At 44.4% G+C, this 23,490-nt stretch overlaps 1 protein-coding gene across 1 annotated transcript in view; it reads left to right on the top strand.

The window, feature by feature from the left end:
* Positions 1–23,251, top strand: part of LOC115466278 (CCN family member 1-like) — a 31,014-nt gene extending 7,763 nt beyond the window's left edge. Inside the window, exons 3-8 of the mRNA XM_030197439.1 lie at positions 5,850–6,029; positions 8,944–9,189; positions 10,492–10,671; positions 12,115–12,312; positions 15,289–15,482; positions 22,549–23,251. Of these exons, the coding sequence (XP_030053299.1) occupies positions 5,850–6,029; positions 8,944–9,189; positions 10,492–10,671; positions 12,115–12,312; positions 15,289–15,482; positions 22,549–22,854 (1,304 nt within the window). The 3' untranslated portion in view covers positions 22,855–23,251. The remainder of the gene's footprint in view (positions 1–5,849; positions 6,030–8,943; positions 9,190–10,491; positions 10,672–12,114; positions 12,313–15,288; positions 15,483–22,548) is intronic.
* The last annotated feature ends 239 nt before the right edge of the window (positions 23,252–23,490 follow it).

The raw sequence follows: 23,490 nt of genomic DNA, 5'->3' as shown, positions 1-23,490 counted from the left end.
CTCTTCTTTCCTACACAGAAGCACTTCACTCCTTAGATTGTACCCCGCCCTTGAATTCTTGTAACCCAAGTGCATGACCCTGCATTTCTTAGCATTAAATCTTAGTTGCCAATTATATCGGACCATTCTTCAAGCTTCGATAGATCTTTCTTCATTCCAACCACACTCTCCGGGGTGTCCACCCTATTACAGAGTTTGGTATCATCCGCAAAGAGACAAACCTTACCAGACAGCCCTTCCGCAATATCACTCACAAAGATGTTAAAAAGAGCCAGCCCGAGGACCAAATCCTGCAGTACACCAGTGATAACAACCCTTTCCTCAGAGCAAGCTCCATTTACCACTACCCTCTGTCTCCTCCCATTTTTTAAACCAGTCAGTCACTTTAGCTCCCATACCAAGGGCACTGAATTTATTACTTAGTCACCTGTGCAGAACCATGTTTAAGGCTTTGCTAAAATCCAAGTACACCACATCTAGCGCCCCTCCCGCGTCCAATTGTTTGGTCACCCAGTCAAAGAAATCAATCAGATTTGTCTGACAGGACCTGCTTCTAGTGAAGCCATGCTGCCTCGGGTCCTGCAGGCCATTTGATTCGAGAGACCTCACGATCCTCTGCTTTAAAAGCGAACTAATGGAACATCATTTTATTCTTCAGTGACATTACAGCCCACCTCCAGCCAGACACAGTTTGACATCAGCAAAGCTGGAGGAATGGACCGATATTTGGCAACTAAGGTTTAATCCCAAAAAAATGCACGGTCATGCACTTGGGTCGCAAAAATCCGAGGGAACGGTACAGTATAGGGGGTGTAGTGCTTCAGTGTGCGAAGGAAGAGCGGGACTTGGGGGTGATTATATCTGACGACCTTAAAGCTTTCCAAACAGGTAGAAAAAGTGACGGCCAAAGCCAGAAGGATGCTTGGGTGCATAAAGAGAGGCATGACCAGCAGGAAAAAGGAGGTGATAGTGCCGTTGTATAAGTCTCTGGTGAGGCCTCATTTGGAGAGTACTGCGTGCAGTTCTGGAGACCGCACCTAAAGAAAGATATAAACAGGATGGAGTCGGTCCAGAGGGCGGCTACAAAATTAGTAAGCGGTCTTGAATGCAAAAATTATAGGGACAGGCTTATGAACCTCAACATGTATACGCTGGAAGAGAGGAGGGAGAGAGGAGACATGATAGAAACGTTTAACTATCTCAAGGGCATTTATGTACAGGAAGAGAGCCTTTTTCAAATGAAGGAGAGCTCTGGAATGAGGGGGCATATGACAAAGTTAAAAGGGAATAGGCTTAGGAGTAACCTAAGGAAGTATTATTTCACAGAAATGGTGCTGGAGGCATGGAATGGTCTCCCGGTGGAGGTGGTGGAGTCTAGGACTGCTCCAGAATTTAAAAAGACATGGGATAAGCATGTGGGATCGCTTAGGAACAGGAAGAATTAGGGGTTACAGAGGATGGGCAGACTGGATGTGTCATATGGCCTTTATCTGCCGTCATGTTTCTATGTTTCTATAAAGGTACAAAAAAAAAGCTAATAGCAGTGACATTACTGTGCATACTGTCATTCAAAATTGATTCCTGATGGAATATTACTGTCAACATCCTTTTATGATGTCACAGACAGATTCCAAAAGAATCTTTGTGATCTCAGTCATGGACAATTGGTCCGAGATGGACTGTGACATCACAACATTCTGATTCCAGAGCACAGGTTTTAAAGCTCTTCAGTGTGAGAAAGAAATGCATATCCATTTTATATTTATTTATTTATTTATTTGTGATATTTATATCCCACATTATCCCAAACAAGTCTGAGTTCAATGTGGCTTACAATAAACAGTATAGGATACATAACAAAGAATAATGCATAAGAAAGTAATTTGTTGTAAGAATCCAATTTTACAACACAATATCATATTGGGGTAACTATGGATATTAACATTTACAAAATCTATTATGAATGAGAAATTGTACATGAAGCAAAGAGAAAGTTAATGGTAAATAGAGTAATAACCAATTCAGGTAATAATTAATTGTTTGAGATATGGTTGTTCTTTGTGAGGGTTTGTTTGAATAGGAACGATTTGAGGATTTTGCGGAATCTAGGATATTCCTGAATATTTCTTATTTTGGGAGGTAAGGAGTTCCACCATTTGGTTCCTAGGTAAGTGAAGTCTGCAGAGCGCTTGTTGGTGTTGATTCATTGAAATAAGCAAACTTTTGTCAGCGCAAATATTCAAGTAAACTTCCAGAAAATGTGACAGAAGTTTACTTTAATGTTTGTTCAGATAAACACTTGCTCATGGCAACTAATAAAAATGCAGCTTGATAAAAAGGTCCCGATATTTGTAATATCATTTACATAATTTAGCACTGAAACAACCTCAACCACATAACAAAATTTTGTTGTTTTGTTTTGGATATCTGCCTTAATGGGTCTCGATGTCCTTCTCCCAAACTAATCTTTCAAAAATATGTTTGGTTGGGCCTAGAGCCCTCCCCCACCTCATTCAATGCTCTTTGAAAATTTGTTATGTGTTCTGGGCAACCCTGGTGCTCAATTTCCAAGCCAGAAGCAAATCAGAAGCATCTTTTGGCTCTGCATGGGGAGTTGTGGGGGGATTTTGAGGGGTCGGAAGAGGCATCAGAGGAGAGGGCTGGTTGTGGACCAGAACTACTTCTTTCTATGCAGATGGGATGGGGGAAGGGTATCCTCCTGCATCTGACCAAATTAGTTTTAAAGAAGTGGGCAGGACCCAAACTCAATAAAATTATTTTTTAAGGATAGCAGGAATGGGGGAGGGGGAGGAGTAAGAAAGGGATCAGTCCAGGGAACATGTCACCTGTACTTTCACATTAGAGAAAGAGGAGTGTGGTAGCCGTGTTAGTCCACTCTTAAGGTTATCAATAGAAATCAAACAAAATAAAACATGGAAAAGAACCCCTCCGAAGGGACACCACCTTGTAAGTGGTGGAGGGGCTTCCGTGTTTCAGTGACTCAGAGGGCTATGCTGAAGGGTTACCCATATCAGACAGGCCTCTGAGGAGAAACCAGACAAAGAGTGTCCCAAACTGGAGGATCCAAGATGGCGTTGAGGGAGGATGTGCATTAGTTGAGTTCCCGTTTTACACCAGAATACCTGAAGAAGTAGGTGCGCTCCCCAGAGAATGGGGAAGAAGAAAGGCAAAGCCGTGGTGTTGTCCTCTTCGAACACGGCTGGGGTTCCCACCATTTCTCAGTCTACTTTGGAGAGATTCGGGGTCATAACATTGGGGATATCGGTTCCTGCTTCGGGGAACAGCAAGGCTTTATTGCCGAATCTCAGTGGAGAGGGAGTGACTTTGAGTCCCCCTGTTGGCATGACCTCTTCAAGACCCGGAAACAGTAACGCTTCGCTATGGAGGTCGACAGTGGAAACGCCCGAAGTGGGTTAGGATTTTCACACGATCCGAGGAGGTCCTGGCACAGCATTGACTCCAGATAATAAACCAACTGGGGGATTGGAGAGTGAGCTCTTCCCCCTGAAGATATCTGGAGCAGTTTCTGTGGAGAAATTGGACCTGGTGAAGCCAAACAGTGTCACAATGGACGCACTATGGGAAGTGCTGCAGAGTGTGAATAACTCTCTTCTTCAGATGTCAAAAATGTTTTAGGAATAAATATGTGATTATATCAATGCTTATCTAACAAAGTGGAAGTCCAAGATAAAAAAAAAAATAAAGACTTTGATTTCGGAAATGGTTTCTCTACGAAAATCAGTTAATCTGGTAATGAAGGACAATTATGTTTCTTGTAAAAAATTGGAACTTCTGGAGAACCAATTAAGGAAAAATAACTTGAGAAAGATAAATTTTCCTAAAATACCCTGTATATAGAGTTATATTATTAGTGACTTTTGCCTTTGATTTAGATAGGAACAATGTTTTGAAATTGTATTTCCGACATATGGCTGATAGTTTTTTTGGGTTCAAAGATAAATATATTTCTTGACATATCAAGGGAATCGCAGACTAGGAGGTGTGAACTCTTGGCTTTTAAGCCAAGAATCATTGCCCTAGGTGGGACCTTCCTAGAGCGATTCCCTTGTAAGTGTTTTATTTCCTGATTACTTATTTGTTGAACCCAGGAAATTATAAGAGTTCGTGGAGTTAAAAGAACAGATGAAGAACCCTCTGCAGCAACTTCCTTTAAGTTACCACTGTACCGGCTGCAATTACCGATTAACCTTCCTCCCTCAGAAAATATGAATTGTAAGATTAACCATTCTGTGTTTTTCTTATTTTCTTTGAGATTGTTTTCCTGATCTTGGATCCCCCAATTGTGGACAATAATGTGGACTAACAAAGATGATATTTTTCCTTAATGTTTGTTTTAATTGATATTTTCTCTTTTCTTTCCCATTTATGTATTGGACATAAATGTAATATAAAATGAATAAATAAAACAATTACAAAACATGGAAAAGAAAATAAGATGATACCTTTTTTATTGGACATAACTTAATATATTTCTTGATTAGCTTTCGAAGGTTGCCCTTCTTCCTCAGATCGGAAATAAGCAAATGTGCTAGCTGACAGTGTATATAAGTGAAAACATTCAAGCATTACTATGACAGTCTGACAGGGTGGGAGGACCAGGACCAGGACACTGTACCAGTGACTTCACAGTGAGAATCCTGAAAGGTAACTTTAAAACCATACAAGAACGTAAGACCTTTGAAGTCAGAATGATTGAATATTTTAACACCCAACAGAAAGGACTTAACAAGGACCTGGGGTTCCTAGCCCATTATAAACCATAAAGCTGTATGTCTCTGTTGATCACCCCACCCCTCAATTATCCACACCCACCCTGTTAGAATACCAATGATATACTTTGATGTCCCCATGCATACTTCCTACCCACCCCCATCCTCCCACCCTGTCAGACTGTCATAGTAATGCTTGAATGTTTTCACTTATATACACCGTCAGCTAGCACATTTGCTTATTTCCGATCTGACGAAGAAGGGCAACCTTCGAAAGCTAATCAAGAAATGTATTAAGTTATGTCCAATAAAAAAGGTATCATCTTATTTTCTTTTCCATGTTTTATTTTGTTTGATTTCTATTGATTCTACATGGAATGTTGCTATTCCACTAGCAACATTCCATGTAGAAGTCGGCCCTTGTAGATCACCAATGTGGCCGCGCAGGCTTCTGCTTCTGTGAGTCTGACGTCCTGCACGTACGTGCAGGACGTCAGACTCACAGAAACAGAAGCCTGCGCAGCCTTCTACATGGAATGTTGCTAGTGGAATAGCAGCATTCCATGTAGAATCTCCAATAGTAGCAACATTCCATGTAGAATCTCCAAGAGTAGCAACATTCCATGTAGAATCTCCAATGGTATCTATTTTACTGTCATAGTAATGCTTGAATGTTTTCACTTATATACACCGTCAGCTAGCACATTTGCTTATTTCCGATCTGACGAAGAAGGGCAACCTTCGAAAGTTAATCAAGAAATGTATTAAGTTATGTCCAATAAAAAAGGTATCATCTTATTTTCTTTTCCATGTTTTATTTTGTTTGATTTCTATTGATAACATTAGAGAAAAAAATCAGACAGGGGAAGTTATCAAGTTATCCAATATTTACATGAGACATAGAGAGACAAGAGTGGCTAAGAGGAAGGGCCTCGGGGCAATACTTTCTTGAACCTGAAACAAAATTACACAGAGCTCACACTAGACAAACAACAACAACAACAAAACACAACATAAGCACACGAAACAAAAATGTTTTCTATGCGCACACATAATACAGGTGAGATGGTTAAGTCAGTCTATTTGTTCCCCGTTTAGCAATCGAAGGGGAACGGTCTTGCTTCATCAACGGCACGATGTATCTGCACCAGGAGAGGTTCCAGCTTGGGTGCCAGGCTCTCTGCAGATGTAAGGATGGCTCTGTGGGATGCGTGCCCCTCTGCCCTCTGGTGAAGCCGCTCAAACCGCCAGGCTGCAAGGACATGCAGCTGGTGAAAGGTACAGAAGAGGAGGGAGGGCAAAGTGCGGGGCTGGCACACACGGGTGGGTGGAGGGGGGGGGAGTTTCTCAGGGACCTCTTAGACCTTCTTAGCATCTCAAACTTACCACTAGTCTGAGTCAGACCAAGAACTATCGACCCCAGCACCCTGTTTCCGACAGTGGCCAGTCCTTCAAGCTGAAAAGGACTATGGTTTGCATTGCTGGTTGGAAACTGTTTTAAAACATCTATTTTATCAGCCTCCCTTGGATTTTGCTTTCCTTGCTAAGTCCAGAAATGCCAAGTTACCCAGTCCAGGCTGAAGATTTTGGGACAGTCCTGGATTTCTGACCAACCCATCCAGGTGCGTTATGGGACTTGCAGTACTGATTTCAATGGGCAGGATCAGGCACTACAAATCCCACACTGCTTTGGGATATTTATTGATTTGGATTTATTAACCACCTTTATGAAGAGATACAAGTTCAAAACCCAAAATGACCCAACAGATTCCTGCTCTCCTGAAAGCCGTCAGATTGGGTTGAGAACTCCTGGATTGGACTCTACAGAAAATGTTGTTGAAAGAATTATTCATTTGATCCTTCCTGAAATATTTGCAGAATTTTATGACCAAACTGAACACAAACCATTTTATTGGCATCATTTATTTATATAGGATTATTACTAGTCAAGAGATGAACAGATGCACTGCATCAGTGTTTCTCAAGCTGTTCACAGAGTTCTCATTTCGAGGATATCTAGTATGAATATGCATGAGATAGATTTGCATACATTACTTCTGCTGCATGCAGATCTATCTTGTGAATCGTCATCTCGAGTACCCTGAAAACCAAACTAGCTAGTGCCTTGGTTTTTTACTTCCAAGCCTCTAAGGCTGCCATCAGGTCAGGTTTTCAGGGCACCATAATGAATATGCATGAGAGATTTGCATACAGTGGAGGGGTACTGTGCGTGCAAATCTCTCTCATATATATTCATTAGGGCAGTGGTTCTCAAACCTGGTCCCGAGTCATGAAAATCATTTACGGAGATGCCCCGACCTACATGCTTGACCTCGTAGACCTTCCACCCAGAAATGCCAAAAGATCTTCTCGCACCTTCCTTAACTTACACTTCCTCAGTTGTAAAGGATTAAAATACAAACTAACACACGCGACCAGCTTTTCCTACATGAGTACGCAGTTATGGAACGCACTCAGGGGTGTGCTGGTAAATTGTTAACAGGGGGCTCTCTCTCGCCAGCAAAGTAAAAGAGAATTCAGGAGGGGCCCAAGCCCACATTTTGGGATCCATTTGTTAAAGTAGCCATGGAGAACCGGCTCCCAAAATTCTTAAAAACTTAACAAACGGCTCTCGAGAGCCTGTGAGAGCCTGCTCCAGCACACCACTGAACGTACTCCCAACTCACCTGAAAACGATCAATGAATTAACTAACTTCCGCAAATCTCTGAAAACGTATCTCTTTAACAAGGCCTACCACGAGAACCCATAACTAACTATAATACAACACTTATCCACCTTTATTCAGTATATATCTTTCTTTAACTGTTTGACCAGATCCTCTTCCCTTCCTTGACTTCTTTGTAACACCAACTGTATTCTTTACCCTGGTATGGTGATGCCATAACAGGTCTTTGTAAGCCACATTGAGCCTGCAAATAGGTGGGAAAATGTGGGATACAAGTGCAATAAATAATAATAATCTTCATGAGAGAGATTTGCATGCAGTGAAGGCAGTGCATGCAGATTTTTCTTATGAATATTCATTGCGGATATCCTGGCTGGCTGGGGTGCCTCCGGGACCAGGTTTGAGAACCACTGAGCTAGGGCTTTAGCCTGCACTGCCAGTGCTTGAGGGCCACCAATGGATCAGGTTTTCATGGTATCCCTAATGAATATGCATGAGAGAGATTTGCATGACTACTACCTTCATTGCATGAATTTTTCCCTCTGATGCATATTCCTTAAGGATATCCGAAAACCCTGGCCTGTTGGTGGCCCTTGAGGACGAAGAGTGAAGACCGCTGAGCTAGGGAGTATTCCTAGCACAGCTCTTATGGAAGTGTTGTTCCAAAGGAAAGAGATGCACATTTATCATGTTACATCAGGGGTGGGCAAACATGGTCCTCGAGGGCACAACCCAGTCAGATTGTCATGATTTTCACAATGAATATTCATGCAATCTATTTGCATGCATGCAAATCAATCCCATGCATATTCATTGTGGAAATCTTGAAAACCCAACTGGTTTTGGCCCTAGCCACTACCAACAACCCAGTTTCATTCCCTTCACACCAGTTGCGTAGCTAGGTGGGGGCCTGGGCCCCCCAAATTACCTCTGGGCCCCTGGATTTGCTGGCAGGGGTCCCCCAACCCTCGTCAGCTGAAGTCTTGTCCAGCGCCGGTCTCCTGCCCTGTTCTCTCTTCCCCCTCACGTCCTGCATGCTCCTTTTAGTGACATTGAGCATGCTCAGTTTTACTTAAAGGAGCGTGCAGGACATGAGGAGGAAGAGAGAGCAGGGCGGGCAACGCGGCGGCGCCAGAGACCGGTGCTGGAGAAGGCTTCAGCTAATGGGGGTTAGGGACCCCCGCCAGCCAAGGTACTTTGCTGCAGCAGTGGGTGGGGAGCGGCGGCGGTGGGGTGGCAGACTAAAATGTGCCTCCCCACCTTGGGCTCTGGGCCCCTCCCACCGTCAGGTCTGGCTACACCCCGGCTTCACACTGTGGTCAGTCCACCCCCCCCCCCCCCCCCATGGTTAATGACCACAGTCACACCATTGTTGGTCATTCTAAGTTGTGTTCGGTGGCACAGTGAATGCTGAGGCTGCTTCAGTCCTACCTTTACAGGACCCCCCTTTGCTTTGTAGAACTCCAAGAATCATAACTAAATTTTCTTTGCTTGCTTCCATCCAGTGCCGGGGCAGTGCTGCAGGGAATGGCAGTGTGTGGACGCCAATAGAGTTGAGGACTGGCTTGTAACTGCAGACAAAGAAGAATCCCAAGGTGAAAATGATGTGGACGCCAGCAGCAGAGTATGGGGAGGAGGAACTGGGCCCTCCTGGAACGATGAACTGGGGAGATCTCCTAGGAGAAAGACCCAACTGAAGAGCAGAAAAAGCAAGGTGGAGCTACAAGGAGATCCGAAGGAGCGTGATCCAGGTAAGAAGCCCCATGACTGGAATAGCAGGAGTGCTCCAGAGTAGGACTGAGGTGCACTGGTAGAACTGCATGTGAGAATATGGGAGAGCTTGGGGAAAATCCACTGCTTATTTTTGGGATAAGCAGCATAAAATGTATTGAACTTTTTCGGGATCTTGCCAGGTGTTTGTGACCTGGATTGGCCACTGTTGGAAACAGGATGCTGGGCTTGATGGACCTTTGGTCTGTCCCAGTATGGCAACACTTATGTACTTGGGATTCTGAATGGAATCTTGCTACTCTTTGAGGTTCCACATGGAATGTTGCTACACTTTGGAATTCTGCATGGAATCTTGTTATTCTTTAGAATTCTAGAATCTTTGTTACTCTTCAGGATTCCAGAATATTGATATTCTTTGGGGTTCTACATGGAATGTTGCTACTCTTTGGGTTTCTGCCAGGTATTTGTGACCTGGATTGGCCACTGTTGGAAACAGGATGCTGGGCTTGATGGACTATTGGTCTGTGCAAGTGTGGCAGTACTGGAATAGCAGTGGTGCTCTGGGTTACAGCATAGGGGAGAGTGCTTTGGTACTGGAACGGTAGTGGTGCTCCAGGGTGTAGGACTGAGGGTTATGTGGGGAAGGCTGTTTCAGAACTGGAATAGTTGGGGGTGGTATGGTAGGGTTTCATTGCTGGGTTAGGAGGCAAGATTTGATTTGCTTAGCCCCTGCAGGGGGAGGATTCCTTCTGAAGTTGCAGGAGCAGGGTGGAAGTTGGGGATGTCCCTTCCAAAAACGTAACACAGGGATAGGCAACTGCGGTCTTTGAGAGCCACAGCCAGTTGGGTTTTCAAGATTTCCACAATGAATATGCATGGGATTGATTTGCATGCATGCAAATAGATTGCATGAATATTCATTGTGAAAATCTCGATAATCTGACTGAGTTGTGCCCTTGAGGACCATGTTTGCCCACCCCTGATGTAACATGATACATGTGTATCTCTTTCCTTTGAACAACCCTTCACTTCCATAAGAGCTTGGGGTGCCCCCTGGAAACCTCCCCAGGCAGGTGTCTACCCTGCCTAACGGGATGATCTAGACCTGAAAGAAGAGAGTGCTACACATCTATAGGATAGTTCCATGTATACAAAACTTTTCTGCACTAAGACCAGCTAGGAATCTAGTCTCACGTCACAGAACAACCTTATTTCGGACATATACATTCAAAGATGGGCAGGAAGTGCTTGCCATGAGAGTCGTTCGGTGTCCTTTGTACTGTACATAATTGTGTTACCTTGGTTCCCTCATCCCTCCCCAGAAACCCGGGAGGGCCGCTTCTGTCAGGTGAACGGCAGCGTCTACCAGCATGGAGAGAAGTTCCAGATGGGATGTCAGGGCATGTGCGTCTGCCATGACACTACGATAGCCTGTGTGTCTTTATGCCCACCCACTTCCCCCCCTCGGTTGCCCGGTTGCAGGCTGCTGGAGCAAGTGGAAGGTGAGGAAGAGGTCCGAACTTGGCAGTTGGTAGCCAATGACCCTTTGGTTAATACACACTTCTTGACAAGGTATGACCATCCACCTCTCCCCCTCCCCCCAATTAGTTTGCTATCACCCCTCAACCCTTGACATTTAAGCACTTGCTTTTTCCCAGATCTGAGCTTAAGCTGCATTAAATGCAAATATATTAGCTATTTTGCTGTCCAAAAGGGTCTTTCAGTGAAAATCTGTACAGGAGGCATAACCAAGGTTATGTTTATGTCATGTCATATCATGTTTTTCATGGCTTATATCCCACCAAATACCATTCCATGTGATTCAAGGCAGGTTAAAACATATGTAATGCAAGGTTCCACATAATGAGTCACTGACCAGGAAAGGGCTCTAGGTTTTGTCGTAGATACGTTGAAATCCTCTGCTCAGTTTGTGGCAGCGGATAAGAAAGCAAATAGAATATTAGGTATTATTAGGAAAGGAATGGAAAACAAAAATGAGGACGTTATAATGCCTTTGTATTGCTCCATGGTGCGACCACACCTGGTCACCACATCTCAAAAAAGATATAGTGAAATTATAAAAGGTACAGACAAGGGCAACGAAAATGATAAAGGGGTGGGAAGATTTCCCTATGAGGAATGGCTGAAGTGGCTAGGGCTCTTCAGCTTGGAGAAAAGATGGCTGAGGGGAGATATGACAGAGGTCTATAAAATAATGAGTGAAGTGGAATGGGTAGACGTGAATCGTTTGTTTACTCTTTCCAAAAATACCAGGACTAGGGGACATGCAATGGAGCTACAAAGTAGTAAATTTAAATCAAATCGGAGAAAATATTTCTTCACTCAACGTGTAATTAAATTCTGAATTCATTGCCAGAGAATTTGGTAAAAGCAGTTAGCGGGGTTTAAAAAAGGTTGGGCTAGCTTCCTACAAGAAAAGTCCATAAGCCATTATTAAAATGGACTTGGGGAAAATCCACTGCTTATTTCTAGGATCAGCAGCATAAAATGTATTGTACTGTTTTGGGATCTTGCCAGGTACTTGTGACCTGGATTGGCCACTGTTGGTAACAGGATACTGGGCTTGATGGACCTTCGGTCTGAACCAGTATGGCAACACTTATATTCTTATGTAAATGAGGCTCCATGCGCATGCAAGTATCCTATAAAGCATGCACTGGAATAGTTGGAACACGCATGACCCACCAATGCCCCTGCCACACGAATGCCCCTGTGCAGTTACACATTATAGTGCCAAGTTATACAACAGAATCTACTATCTCTACATGGCTTTGGAACACAACTGCCATTGTAGCATAGAAGATATGGGGCCTTGTATAGATTTAGGGGGTTAATGTCATTTGCTACCATGCTTAAGCCTTAAGCTTCTTTTTTTTTTTTTTTCATTCCTCCCATAACCATTTCTTGGCCACTGCTTTCACCAGTGCCAGGGAAATGCTGCAAAGAGTGGGTCTGTACAGAGTACCAAGGCCCCATGAAGCACAAACTGGGTCAAGCTTGGAACAGGATCCAGCCAGAAGGTTTCAGAGAGACAGCAGTGCTAAAGAGAAGAAAAGCACGGGCACAGCTGGAAAGAAAGACTAACCTCACTGCCCCTCAGGGAGACAAGAGGAGCGATAAGGGTAAGACATACCAGTGTTGGCTTTGGTCAGCTTGTGTTATATCCAACTCTCGGTTGTCCACAGTGTGTAAAAGTTAAAGGGTTGTGGACTTGATCTACTGCCTTTCTGTGGTACAACCAAAGCTGTTTACATAGTATTCTATGTAGGTACTTTCTCTGTCCCTAGGGGGCTCACAATCTGTTTTTGTACCTAGGGCAATAGAGGTTTAAGTGACTTGCCCAGGGTCACAAGGAGCTGCAGTGGGAATGGAACCCATGTCCCCAAGTTCTCAGCCCACTGCACTATCCATTAGGCTGCTCCTCTTATCCTGGGCAACCATCTTGTGGCCTGGAAAGAATGCTCAAGAAAATTACTAGCCATAGGAGATAGGTGGTTCTTCAAGAATACAGACCTGGGCGAGCATCTCGAGATGCAATGACAATTAATGGAAGTTTGTCAAGACTGCTCGTCAACCATTCCAAGAATACAGACCTGGGCGAGCATCCTGAGAAGTAATGACAATGACTGTAGGTTTGCCAAGACTGCTCGTCAATCATTCCAAGAATACAGATCTGGGCGAACATCCCGAGAAGTAATGACAATGAATATACAGACCTAGGAGAGCATCCCGAGAAATAATGACAATGAATGTAGGTTTGTCAAGATTGCTCGTCAACCGTTCCAAGAATACAGACCTGGGCGAGAATCCCGAGAAATAACAACAATGAATGTAGGTTTGTCAAGATTGCTCATCAACCATTCTTGACATTGTTGACCTGATCTTCTGCCAGTAAGACTCCATGGCCAGGAGGTCAGTTGGTTCTTTCATTGCTGACTGTAGTCAGAGCGAATGAGCCAACAGCTGACCTGGAGTCTGCCATAATGCCTATTCCTCACCTCTACGCTGCTCAGAGAGCTCCGTCCCCAAAGAGATCATAAGGATGTCCTAGCCATCACTGATTTGCCTCAGATACTTTGGTTACCACTGAAAGGCTGAACTATGCAGTGGCGTTCCTAGGGGGGCTGACACCCGGGGCGGATCGCCGATGTGCCCCGCCCCCTGGGTGCAGCGCGACCCCCCCCCCCGGCAAAAGGACACCCCCCCATGAAATAACCCCCCCCCCGGGTGCACACCGCTGGGGGGGTGCGCGCACGCCTGTCCTCCATTCGTTCCATGCTTCTTCTCTGTTCCGGGGCAGAGAAGAAGCATGGAACGAACGGAGGACAGGCGCGCGCGGCACCCCCCCAGCAGCGTGCACCCGGGGCGGACCGCACCCACCGCCCCCCCCCCCCCTAGGAACGCCACTGGAACTATGATTTCTTTTCCTGGTCTTTCAGCTGAATTAGCACCAGAGAGTAGGATCCAATACCAGGAACTTTCATTTGCTACCAGGCAGGGCTTTTTCTCCCTATTTTACTATTTTATAACTTCCCCTCCCCCCCCAATACACACACACATCTGAAAACAAAAATCCAACTAACTTTTAGTCTGGTCATGCATGTGACAGTCCTCAGGCAGTCACTAGGGGTCACTGTTTTTCAGTGATTAATTTACTGCTTCACTGACCCCCACATCTACAGATCCAGCTCCTTCAGGGTTGTGGATTTAGTACACCAAACCTTCAACTCTGACTCCTCTATTTTTCTTGTTTGACTCTGACTCCTACTAATATTAGGTATTAAATTTTTTGTTTTGGATCAAAAGGACTGGTAAATATAACATTTATTATTTACCAGTACTTTAGATCCAGTACAGCAACAGCAGCCAAAGAGCAAACAGGATGATAGGAATTATTAGGAAAGGGATGGTAAATAAGACCAAGAATACTATAATGCTTCTGTATTGCTCCATGGTACAACCTCACCTTGAGTATTGCGTTCAATTCTGGTCACCATATCCCAAAACAAATATAGTGGAATTAGAAAAGGTTTAGAGAAGAGCAACCAAAATGATGAAGGGGATGGAACCCCTCTCACATGAGGAAAGACTAAAAAGGTTAGGGCTCTTCAGCTTGGAAAAGAGACGGATGAGGGGAAATATGTTTGAAGTCTACAAAATCATGAGTGGTGTAGAATGAGTAGAATTAAATCAATTTTTTACTCGTTCCAAAAGTACGACTAGGGGACAGTCAAGGAAGTTACATAGAAATACTTTTAAAACAAATAGGAGGAAATATTTTTTCACTCAACGCTCCTGAACTTGTTGTCAGAGGATGTAGTAACAAACCTTAGTGTTGTTCTATACTGGTATGTATGTTTTTATGGAAACTGCCTAGTTTAGAGTTGAGTTAGAAGTGTTTAAAATAAATAAATAAACTATGGACAAGTTCCTGGAGGAAAAGTCTATAGTCTGTTATTGAGATGGACATGAAGGAAGCCACTGCCTGCCCCGGGCTTGGTAGCATGGAATATTGCTCTGATTTGGGTTTCTGTCACATACTTGTGACTTAACAGGATACTGGGCTAGATGGATCATTGGTCTGACCCAGTACAGCGAAACCTCGGTTTTCGTTGGTTTTGGATTTCGTTGCTTTTTTCGACTAGAAATTTGTCTCGGTTTTCGTCGGTTGCCTTGGATTTCGTCGAAAAAGGACGTCCATCTCCCAATTTGTATTGGAAGATGGACATCCTTCTCCTGATTTTGGGCGTTCTCGTTAATTGCCTCGGTTTTCGTCGGTTTCGGATTTTGCTGATTGTTTTCGGACGGATTATCGACGAAAACCGAGGTTTCACTGTATAGCTATTCTTATATGTATAAAGAAGTATAAATTAAACAATAAAAGTTCTTCTTTTTAGTTTGAAACTGGAGTCAAGTACATTTTTACCGACTCCAGCTGCACCCAAAATTGCTTCTGATTCCACAACTCCGACTCCACAGCCCTGGTTCCTTCCATCTAGCAACAGGCAGCTCCAACCCTGACCCACCAGGCCAGCACCACAGCTGGACTTTGCAATTCTGTTTTCACAATGGGCTGATCATTTGCTTCTCCATTGCAGGTAGGACAACAGCAGGAGAGGATTCAGACAGCTGCGGGAAGGAACCCACTGAGTGGTCACAGTGCTCGAAAACCTGCGGCCAGGGGCTCTCTGTTCGCCTTGTCTGGAAAGGTAGGAGCTGCACCCTCCAACCTGAGAGACGTCTCTGTTTGGTGCAGCCCTGTGGGGACTTTCTGCAAACTGGGAATTACACTGTGAGTATGGACTGCTGGAACAACGGAAACACAGATCAGAAAAAAAAAAAAAGAAACATAATAGGAACAAACTAGAATAATCCCCCTGTCAGAATGTATACAATAGGATATACGAACAGCACAAAGGCAGGGTATATATAAATTTAGCTTAACACCAGATATAAAAATAACAGTGTCGGGGAGTATAGAGTCATAGCTGAGCCTAGGGAGTATTAATAGCACAGTAGCAGGAAGTGGATAACCTCAGCTCAGTGACACAAAGCACCCCCCCCCCCCCCGATATTTAAAACCATTTTAAACCAGCAAGAAACGGCAGCTGGCCGGTTAAATGGTACTTATCCCACACTATTCAGTGGGAGATAGCCAGCTGTCTCCTGCTAAATACTGCCGGCTAGTGGATAGCCAGTTTTATCACCCGATAGAACCAGCTAGCCGTCGATTTTCAGGTAAGACTTTGGTGGCCAGATTTGGCTGCATGAAACCTTGGAAGATCTTGGGCTGGTTTAAACCTAAGCGGTGCTTAAGTTGAACCCAGCCAAAAATAAACTGGATACACAAAGCTGGTCACCAGAAACAGCCCAGCATTGAACAGCCGGCATCACCGGGGGTGGGGGGGTGGGGGGGGTGGGGGGGGTGGGGGGGGGGACAGTAAGGCGAGATAACGCCTGTGGTGTGAATATCAGCCCCACAGTATTTTTGCCCTTACATTTCAGGGATTTTAAAAAAAAGCTTCAGGAGTCACTATTCAGCTGGCAGCGGTGACCGTTTTCTTAGTCGCCAATAGTATAATTCCCAGGTACTCAATGCCAGACTATGTCCGGCAACCGGTTGATGTTGCTGGCTCTCTCTTGTGGCTAAGTGCAATATTCAAACTACAAATTCTTGATATCCAGTCACGATTCAGTTACCACATAATCAAACTTCTTATTACACCCATTCAAAACATTTATAACTTTATATCTTCAGATCATATCATATAGATTTCCCCAGAACCTCAATGATGTTAATCGCTATCAGTTTCGGTCTTTAGCGATATATAGAACATCCGCATCTTCACCGATTCTCTATATATAGCCTCCTCTTATAGTTAGCAAAAAATTTTTAACTTAACTTATCTTTTTCAAGCTTGTTTTATTTGTCGGACCCAGGGGATCATCAGCTGATGATTAACTTTTGCTGAGCTGGCGCTGAGAAGACTACAGGGGGAATGTCCTTGAGACAGCCCATGTTTGAGCGAAATGTGCATGTCGGGCAGCTGATCCCCTGGGTCCGACAAATAAAACAAGCTTGAAAAAGATAAGTTAAGTTAAAATTTTTTTGCTAACTATAAGAGGAGGCTATATATATAGAGAACCGGTGAAGATGCTGCCTTCCGCGGGGTGCCACTCCACCAAGGTGATGGGAGCCGTGTGCTGTTTGAAGGTGGCCACGCTTACACCCTTCTGGAGAAAATGAGATAAAGAATTTAGTGATACATAGCTTGTCCTTTCACCCCTAAGGTATACAGACTGAGGTATAACACACTCCATCAAACAGCCGTAACAATACATGCAGGGTATTTGGTTATAATGTATTGAATATTCCCAATGCCCAACCCCACTCCAGTTCTCCTTCCAATCTAGGAAAAGGCAAGCTTTTAATCTGCAGCAAAACCACTGCTATGCTACAGGGCTTTTCATCTGCCCAGGAAGATAATTCCACAATCCTGGCACAGCCCACGTTTACAGACAGGAAGCAGCGACTCAACACTGGTAGATGGCCCTAGCAAGTATCATAAGAATAGCCGTAGTGGGTCAGACCAACGGTCCATTTATTCCCCTACCCTTAATTGTTCTGTTTACCTGTCTTATCTAGATTGTAAGCTCTTTGAGCAGGGACTGTCTTTTTGTGTATGGTGTACAGCGCTGCGTATGCCTTGTAGCGCTATAGAAATGATAAATAGTAGTAGTAGTAAAGACCGAAACTGATAGTGATTAACATCACTGAGGTTCTGGGGAAATCTATATGATATGATCTGAAGATATAAAGTTATAAATGTTTTGACTGGGTGTGATAAGAAGTTTGATTAAGTGTTAACTGAATCGTGACTGGATATCAAGAATTTGTAGTTTGATAGTTATGAGGATCCAGTTTAAAAATTATTGATTTGCCTCAATACCCAGTCTAAGTGCAATATTCAGCACTTAACACATCAAGATAGGACTGACTTTTATGTGGTGCAATTTTACTGCTAACCTTAAGGCCCTGTTTACTAAGGCATGTTAACATTTTTAATGTGCCTACAATTAGCGACTGCGCCAGCCATGTAGGCGCCTATAGGGATATTGTAGGAACATACACAGTTAACCTGTGTACATGGTTAATGTCAATTAAAGACACTAACGCGGCTATAACGAAGCTTAGTAAACAGGGCGCTTAGGGAGTTATGTTGAAAAGCTGCACTTAACCGCATTAAGTGCCAACTCTGTCCCCAGACCCGCCACAAAATCACTGGCTTGGAGTTTAGCGGTCTGTGGCACTAACCAGTTAAGAACCTTTGAATATTGGTGGAGAGGCCCGACCAAGTGATTTAACCAGGCAGGAGCCGTTTCTGGCCGGTTGCCATTTTGAATATCAACCTCTTCACTTTTAAGGGGAAAGGAGGGAAAGGGAATGGGACTTATATACTGCCTTTCTGTGGTTTTTCCAACTACATTCAAAGAGGTTTACATATTATATACAGGTACTTATTAAGTGACTTGCCCAGAGTCACAAGGAGCTACAGTGGGAATTGAACCCAGTTCCCCAGGATCAGAGTCTGCTGCACTAACCACTAGGCTACTCCTCCACTGAGGGCACTGCAAGCGAGGAAAGCAGGCAGTGCAGGGTGCAATGTGTTCTTTCCAACAGGGGTTCTCAACCCAGTCCTCAGGTCACACCTAGCCAGTCAGATTTTCAGGATACCCATGATGAATATACATGAGAAAGAGTTGCACCTACCTCCATTGTGTGCAATCTCTCTCTTGCAGTCATTGCACTGGCACACAAGGAGTGACTCTGCACACACTGCAGCAGGACATGTTTATCCACTCCTACCCTAGCTGGGATAATATTTAACCATCTCTCTAACCTCATTTAAACTAGTCACCTTATTTTCTACCTCCTCTTACCTTTGCTTTTCAGTGTTACGGATTAAAAAAAACATGTAATTAAACTCTGGAATTCGTTGCCAGAGAATGTGGTAAAGGCGGTTAACTTAGCAGAGTTTAAAAAAGGTTTGGACAGCTTCCTAAAGGAACAGTCCATAGAGCAGTATTAAATTGGACTTAGGGAAAATCCACTGCTTATTTCTGGGATAAGCAGTATAAAATGTTTTGTACTTCAAAAAGGTGGTAAATAAATCCTAATAAATTGTGGGTATCCTGAAAACCTGTGTCCCAAGGACTGGATTGAGAACTTCTCCAGCTCAAAAGTGGGCAACCACAGTCCTCATGGGCCACAACCCAGTCGGGTTTTCAAGATTTCCACAAGGAATATAAATAAGATCATTTGCATACAATGGAAGCAGTACATGCATATTTATTATGCAAATCTTGAAAACACAGCTGGGTTTTGGCCCTGGAGGACTGTGGTTGCCTACCCCTGCTCCTGTGTTGTGACTGAAAGAAGTAACCCTGTGTGTTTAGATTTTCTCCTGAACGGAGTTCTTTGGGCAGTTTTATACTCTCAGGACTCCCTTAAAAGGAGTGGAGGAGTGGCCTAGTGGTTATGGTGGTGGACTCTGGTCCTGGGGAACTGAGATCAATTCCCACTTCAGGCACAGGCAGCTCCCCGTGACTCTGGGCAAGTCACTTAACCCTCCATTGCCCCAGGTACAAATAAATACCTGTATATGTAAGCCGCATTGAGCCTGCCATGAGTGGGAAAGCGCGGGGTACAAGTGTAACAAAAATAAATAAATTAAATCTGTAAGCAGGTGGCAGTGGAGAAATTAGGAGATTCTACAGCAGGTGAGGATAGTTTATTGAGGTTTGCTATAGTGCTTAAGACCAACTTGCATATCACAGAGGCATACAAAATCAGAAAAGTACAGGAAAAAAAAAGTACAATACATTGGCAGGAAAACTTCACACACATATCATGCTAAAGAGTAGAGAGTAGTTAGTACAAAGCCTGGGGAGGGTGGGGGGACATGACTGGAGAGAATGGACAACAGTGTACAGGACAGCGATATTCAGCTTAGTGGCTACACCCTGACAGGGCCAAAGGCTTGGGTAAAACGCCAGGCCTTAAGCCCTGCTTTAAAATGTTTGCACAAAAGTTCTGAACATAGGTAAAGGGGGAGAAAATCCAAACACAAATGGGCAGTGAAAAAAGAATGCCCAATGTTTGGGCAAAACTAACTGGTGGTCATTTAATGATCAAAGACAACAGGCTGGAGAGTATGGGATGGTGAGACCAGTGGATAAGTAGTATGGAAGCCCAAGTCTGTGAGCGTTAACACTTTGAAGATTATTACCTGATGGATGGGAAGCCAAATAGTATTCCTTAAGCAATGAAGTGACACGATCATGCTGTTGAGTGTGACATAATAGCCAAATAGTCATGTTCTGTAAGGTTTGTAGGTACCTGGTATTTGCCTGGGTGCAACAGAGGTAGACTATATTACAGCAGTGAAATCCCTAACCCAATGGGTTGCATTATCCAAGACAAATGCAAAAGGTCACATCAGATGAATTTGAACGTTTGTCCATAGGCAGTGGTTAATTTAGATTTCTACAAAGATTTTTAAAAGACCCTGCCCAGGAAGCCCATGAATAAACTGCACAGCCCAGCAATAGGTCAGAAAGTGGAGGTCTGGATTAGAAATTAGCTAACCGCTTGACCAACAACAAGGAAGGAAACAAAATCAACATCAGGAAATACTTTTTCACGTAGAGGGTGGAGGAGGCCTGGAATGATATCTTCCCCAGGAAGTAGCAGGATCAAACAGTGATGGAATTCAAAAAGGCATAAGATAAACACAGGGCCATGGAGTGGGTAAACTGAACCTTTGACTCCGACCGCTCTTAGGCTTTAACTTTTTTCTTCTGGATCTAACATACTGGTAAACAATAGATAGAAAGTATTAAGTACAAAATGATGCATTTAGGGAAAGGGGACTTGATATACTGCCTTTCTGTGGTTTTTGCAACTACATTCAAAGCGGTTTACATATATACAGGTACTTATTTTGTACCTGGGGCAATGGAAGGTTAAGTGACTTGCCCACAGTCACAAGGAGCTGCAGTGGGAATTGAGCCCAGTTCCCCAGGATCAAAGTCCGCTGCACTAACCACTAGGCTACTCCTAGTGGTTAGGGTGGTGGACTTTGGTCCTGGGGAACTGAGGAACTGAGTTCGATTCCCGGCACAGGCAGCTCCTTGTGACTCTGGGCAAGTCACTTAACCCTCCATTGCCCGCCGCATTGAGCCTGCCATGAGTGGGAAAGCGCAGGGTACAAATGTAACAAAAAAATATATATATATATATTGTGTTTTTATTTTGAAGCCAAGTCAGTACAATTTCACCGAATCCACTCAAAATTGCTTCCACTTCAAACTCGGACCTCGTAGCCACGAGGTTCCCTAGATAGCAAGAGATAGAAGTACAGAGCGTTTCCACTTACAGTAAAACTTATTTTTCACACTTTAAAGAAAAATGCACATGGGGGGAACAGAGTAGACTTTAGGCATCAATTAAAGCCCTAAAAACAATGAGGGGGAGGGAAGGGTTGACCCACACAGAACCACAGGTTCAGGCCACCTTTCTGGATAGAAACAAAAAAAGCAACACTGGGCCTTCAGGATTGAGATGATCAAAGTCTCTTGTTTATTAATTGACAGATACACCCGACATGGTTTATTTTTTTTAGACTGACAGCGTTGTCCATGCTGATTACGCTCTCAGAGCAATTGAGACTCTATTCCATATCAAAGGTGCTACACTGTGACAGTACCACCTATAATTTTTGATCAGGATTAGCTGACCCCTGAGGCAGACACGGCCCGTGTCAGGTCTATCCGTCAATTAATAAACAAGAGACTTTGATCATCTCAATCCTGAAGGCCCAGTGTTGCTTTTTTTGTTTCTGTATTATTTTGTATGCTGTTTTACCCTCTCTTTTGTGTCTGTGCACCTTTCTGGATAGACAGGATGGGCCATGCTGTCATTGTCTGCCATCATTTACTAACACAGAGGGTGATGGTAAATGGAAATTCACTCCAAGGAAAGACAAACAGTGGAGTGGCTGAGGATCGATCTTGGGGCTGGCTCTGTTCCATATCTTTGAGCGATTGAAGAATCTGACTCCGTAGATGATACCAAGACCTGAAAGAGCCAGAGAGTAGACAAAGAAATGATCTAAGAAAGCTCCAATTGTTGTTCGTTACTTGGCAGTTCAGTCAGTGGTTGATGGATGGGGATCAGACGCTGTTTACTGGTCAGGCAAGATTGCAGGGTGGTCATGGCCGACAATCTTCACGCTGGTGAAAAAGTGGAATAAAGTATGGATACTGCCAAAGGGATGCAGGGGCAAAACACAGAGGCAGAACAGGGAGCAGAAAAAAAGCAATACCACCTCTGTATGGATCAAGGGTAAGAGCCACTTATGGTGTTCAGTTGTGGAGGTTGTATCCAGTGTTTTTTCTAGCAAAAAAGGTGCCGGTACTCAAAGGCCAGGCCACCCTTCAGGGGTGGGGTGATCACTGAGGGACCCAGCCCACAATAGCCAGGCCCCCTGCAACCAGTCACAGGATCTTTCACAAGGCAGAATTGGTGTGTAGACCCTGAGCACTTTCATTAAAACTTGGGGTTCATGGGTCAATTTTAGCAGACAGTGGAAAAGGTGCCAGTACTCAGTACCCCCAAGTACCCCTTCAAAAAAAGCTCTGGCTGAAGGCTGGAGCCTGCCCACAGAAAGACTACCAATTGCAGCCCCTTTGGTTCTCTAAATATTTGGACAACACAAGAACCTGTATTTCAGAGTAGAAATAGACTTAGCTCAGGCCAGGCTATGCATAATTAAGTCCCTGTTCTCTCCAAGCAGGTCTTAAAGAAGGGACCGAAATGTACCAGAGTCCTCCGCACCAATGAGCCCTGGTTCTGGTCGTACAAGGACTGCAAGAGCAAAAAACCCTTGTTGCCCATCTTCTGCGGATCTTGCCTGGATGGCCGCCAATGCCTACCCTCCAAGACACGGACCTTGTCCCTGCGCTTTCACTGCAACAAGGGCGTCTCCTCCACACGCAATGTCATGTGGATCCAGAACTGTACTTGTGAAAGGAAGCAGAGAGGGGGAACGAAAAGACTTCAGGGGCAGCCCAGCGATAACACCCTCCCAGAGCCTGTGTAACACTGGGAGAAGCAGACATGCTTGCAAGAAACAAGACCGAGGTAGTACCACAGGCAAACAGCAAACTATGTAACACTGATGCATTTCCAAAGCTTTTTATGTAGCAACATGCAAGGTTCAGGAACAAGTACATGGGCTTAGCATGCACACAACAGCTATCACACGTGCAACATACGTACTTAGGAGTAATTCTATAACTTGGCATCTAGTGGCACTAAGCACCATTTTACAAAGGCACGCATAAGTGGTTTGGCACGTTAAGCGCTAGGGGGCATGGCAATGGGCAGACACACCAATTGATACACATACCTTAAAAAATCATTGCCTTGCAGCAGGGGCGTAGCCACGGGGGCATGAGCCCCCGTAGATTTGGCCCTGCCCCCCCCCGCCAACCCCTTTGACCCCTCCTCCCGCCAAACTTCCCCCGCCGCCGGGTACCTTTGCTGGTAGGGGTCCCCAACCCCCGCCAGCTGAAGTCCTCTTCTCCGGCGTGGCCGTGTTGCTGATCTGCAAGGGCAGGCTTCTGTTTCTGGGAGTCTTGAGTCTGACGTCCTCAGACTCAAGATGCACAGAAACAGAAGCCTGCCCTTGCAGATCAGCAACGCGGCTGTGCCGGAGGACTTACCCCCGCCAGCA

Source organism: Microcaecilia unicolor, chromosome 3, assembly GCF_901765095.1.
Source record: "Microcaecilia unicolor chromosome 3, aMicUni1.1, whole genome shotgun sequence".
Taxonomy (NCBI): domain Eukaryota; kingdom Metazoa; phylum Chordata; class Amphibia; order Gymnophiona; family Siphonopidae; genus Microcaecilia; species Microcaecilia unicolor.
Note: the sequence above shows the minus strand (reverse complement) of the source record. Positions and strands in the feature narration are given on the sequence as shown.